Source organism: Carya illinoinensis, chromosome 15 (assembly GCF_018687715.1).
Source record: "Carya illinoinensis cultivar Pawnee chromosome 15, C.illinoinensisPawnee_v1, whole genome shotgun sequence".
Classification (NCBI taxonomy): Eukaryota; Viridiplantae; Streptophyta; class Magnoliopsida; order Fagales; family Juglandaceae; genus Carya; species Carya illinoinensis.
Window position 1 is genome coordinate 2,539,174 of NC_056766.1, and position 3,153 is coordinate 2,542,326.

A 3,153-nucleotide genomic window follows, 5' to 3' on the forward strand; every position below is an offset into this window, starting at 1 on the left:
ACTACAACACCAACATTTCTACTCAAGGTTGCGATCATTTACTTACCAATCTCTTGCACTATACTTCTCTTTTACCATTTTTCCATCATATTGCGGTTCTTTTTTTTTTTTTTTTTTAATTTCACGTTTAGTAATCCAACACATTCAGTATCTATTAATTTGATGACAAATGTGTTTGTTGAATCACATGATCCAGTAGAACAAGCACCAACTTTGGAGGTTAGATTCATGGCGTATACAATGCATTCCAATCACGAGCAAAACTTTTGTAAATTAGTCAAAATTATAATCAAAATGGGCCAAATACGTACATATAACATCGATAGAGAAAAATAGTAGAAGTAGGACTTAACTTCCTTTTAGAAACTGATCACATAAATTAGGAAGTGAATAAGAGCATGCACAATGGAAGTACAACGACGATCAACGTGGAAGCCGGCACTAGCTTGATAGCAACAACAACTTGAACTTCTTAAAATTCAATTAAAAATCGAGTTTTATGGGAGAAAAAAAAAAAGAATAATTAATGCTGAAATGAAGATTGTGAATTTGTGCACATGGAGGTTCGGGTATATCTACTGTGCCTTCCAACATCTAAACCACCTTCTTAATCGAAGGGCGAGCTGTTGGGTCTTCTTCTATGCACCACAACCCAATTGTGATCATCTTACATGATGTTAAGGTTATGTGTATGTATGTAGGTTGTCGGTTAAAGTAGCACAAATAATCTCTTAGGCTTATTAGTATTTTCATGGTTAAAAAAAATAATAATAGCCTCGACTCACTGTTAATATAACTCGTACCATAAATTTTTTGAGCCAATTCCCAACTAAAAGATCCCACTTGATTCATTAAAAGATTTTAAACAAATTTTCAGGCCCAATAAATATTCATAAACTACCAAAATAAATTTTGTGCCCGTGGCTTAATAAAAAATACTTGTTAAAAATGTCAAGTGACTACCCATACTTATTAACCTAAAAAAAAAATATATATATTAATAGTACACAGGTTTGGACTAGCCTTGGTGCTCGACCTAGGTGTTACAGTCTATATAACTTTTTTGCTGAATTTTTTCCAACCAAATGCCTATGGAAAAGCCGTCATCTTTCTAGTAGAAGCCTGGGCAGAACCTGATAACCAATATGGATTGGTGTTTGGAGAGAGGGAAGAGCCAAGGCTAATGCTTGAATTTCTTTGTTGAGCAATTGCAGCAGAGAATCCAATAACCCAAAGAAAAGGGAGAAATATCGCAAACCATTATTGCTTTTTTGGGATGAATGACAATTCTATTCAACCAAAAGAGAGATACAAAGCTGTTCCACTTTAGTCTCTGCTAGTTGGGATGAATAACTAATTTTTGAAGTTGAAGGCATATGGAGGGACCATTCATCTACTAAAGAAGACAAAAAATTGGACCCCGAGACCACCTGTGCCGGTGAAGCTCTTCTATTAAGAACTAGAACTTTCATGGTCTTTCGTATGGCTTTTCAACTCTAAACAAGATCCGCAATTTTAGACCTTACAATTCCAAAGACTTTCTCCTCATACTCTAGATCAAAGACTTTTATCAGAACATACATATTTTTAGGAAAAATACATTACCTCTCATATAACTCCATTTGCAATGTTCCTTTTAAACAATCAATTCTGACAATCACCCCCCAATAATTAGCAAAACATTTCAATGTTTCCTTTAATCCCCAATTAATTCTAATGACTTCAAAATACAATATAAAAGTTGCCCAAAAATTCTCCAAAAGAAAAATTAATTTTTTTTGTAATTTTTACTTTTTATAATCTATTACCTATATAATTTTTTAAACATTTTCTTTACACTCGTAGAATCACCTCAGTATTCTCCAATTACAAATCGAGTTTTATGGGGGCCAAAAAAAGGAAATACTTCACTCTTACGTGTGATGAAGAACTAATGCTGAAATGAAGATTGTGCGCATGGAGGTTCGAGTATCTCTACGGTACCTTCCAACATCTAAAAGACTAAACCACCTTCTTATTGGAGGGCGAGTTGCTGGGTCTTCTTCTACGTACCAAATCCAATTCTGATAATCTTTTCCAAGCTTTCGTGATCAACTTCTTCAGGCACCAGCTTGCTCACTTCATTAGCCTTGAAACAGTCGTAGACCCCGTTAACAAGAATAGCCTCTTCTTCGGGAGCATTGACATCAATGCTTCGGCGACAGCATATAATGACCAAGAATACAACTCCAAAACTATACACATTGGCTTTTACTGTGATGGGCAAGTTCTTGTGCCACTCAGGGGCAACATACCCTCTTGTTCCTCTTAACCCAGTTAGAGTCCTGGAATGGTCTGGCATCAATAGCTTTTCCAATCCAAAATCTACAATTATTGCACACCCATGCTCGTCTATTAATATGTTGTTGGGATTGAGGTCACGGTGGATGATGTGAGTCTCGCATTCCTCGTGTAAGTAGAGGATCCCTCTAGCAATATTTAAAGAGATTTTAATTCTTTCTTCCCAGTTTGGCTTTATTTGGGATTTGAAAAGGTAGTCAGAGTGTTCCATTGCTCATATACTCATACACCAAGAGCCTGTTAAAACCATCATGGCAGTAACCTAGTAGTCGGACTTTGAATGGTCCCTATGACTAATTTTTGAAGTTTGAAGGCATAGGGACCATTCATCTACTAAAGAACACAAGGAAATTGGAATGGACCCCAAGGCCACTTGTGCCGATCAAACTCTTCTATTAGAACCAGAGCTTTCATGGTCTCTTGCAGCACTTCTCAACTCCAAACAGGGTCCCCAATTTTAGACCTTACAATTCCAAAGACTTTCAACTCATACTCCAGATCAAAGACTTTTTTATTAGAACATACATATTTTTAGGGAAAATACTCTACCTCTCATATTATCACTCCATTTGCAATTTTCCTTCCAAACCATCAATTCTGACAATGACTCCTAAAATTAACAAAAACTCTCAATGTACCCATTTTTTCTTTAGTCCTAAATTAATTATAAAGACTTTAAAAAAGACAATATAAAAGTTGCCAAAAATTATCCTAAAGATAAAATACAATTTTTTTAATCTATTATCTATATAATTTTTAAAACATTTTATTGACTTGGTGGATAAGCCACCTGGGTATTCTCCTTCTTGAAAG

The 3,153-nt window shown here is 35.2% G+C and overlaps 1 protein-coding gene across 1 annotated transcript; it reads right to left on the minus strand.

The window, feature by feature from the left end:
- Positions 1-1,708: 1,708 nt before the first annotated feature.
- Positions 1,709-2,575, minus strand: LOC122295682 (G-type lectin S-receptor-like serine/threonine-protein kinase RLK1). The gene has a single exon (XM_043104762.1). The coding sequence runs from the start codon at positions 2,549-2,551 to the stop codon at positions 2,045-2,047; it is 507 nt and encodes a 168-aa protein (XP_042960696.1). The 5' UTR covers positions 2,552-2,575; the 3' UTR covers positions 1,709-2,044.
- Positions 2,576-3,153: the final 578 nt, after the last annotated feature.

What these genes read in the sequence shown, in the direction of transcription:
- LOC122295682 (XM_043104762.1), bottom strand. Translation starts at nt 2,551, where the DNA reads ATGGAACACTCTGACTACCTTTTCAAATCCCAAATAAAGCCAAACTGG.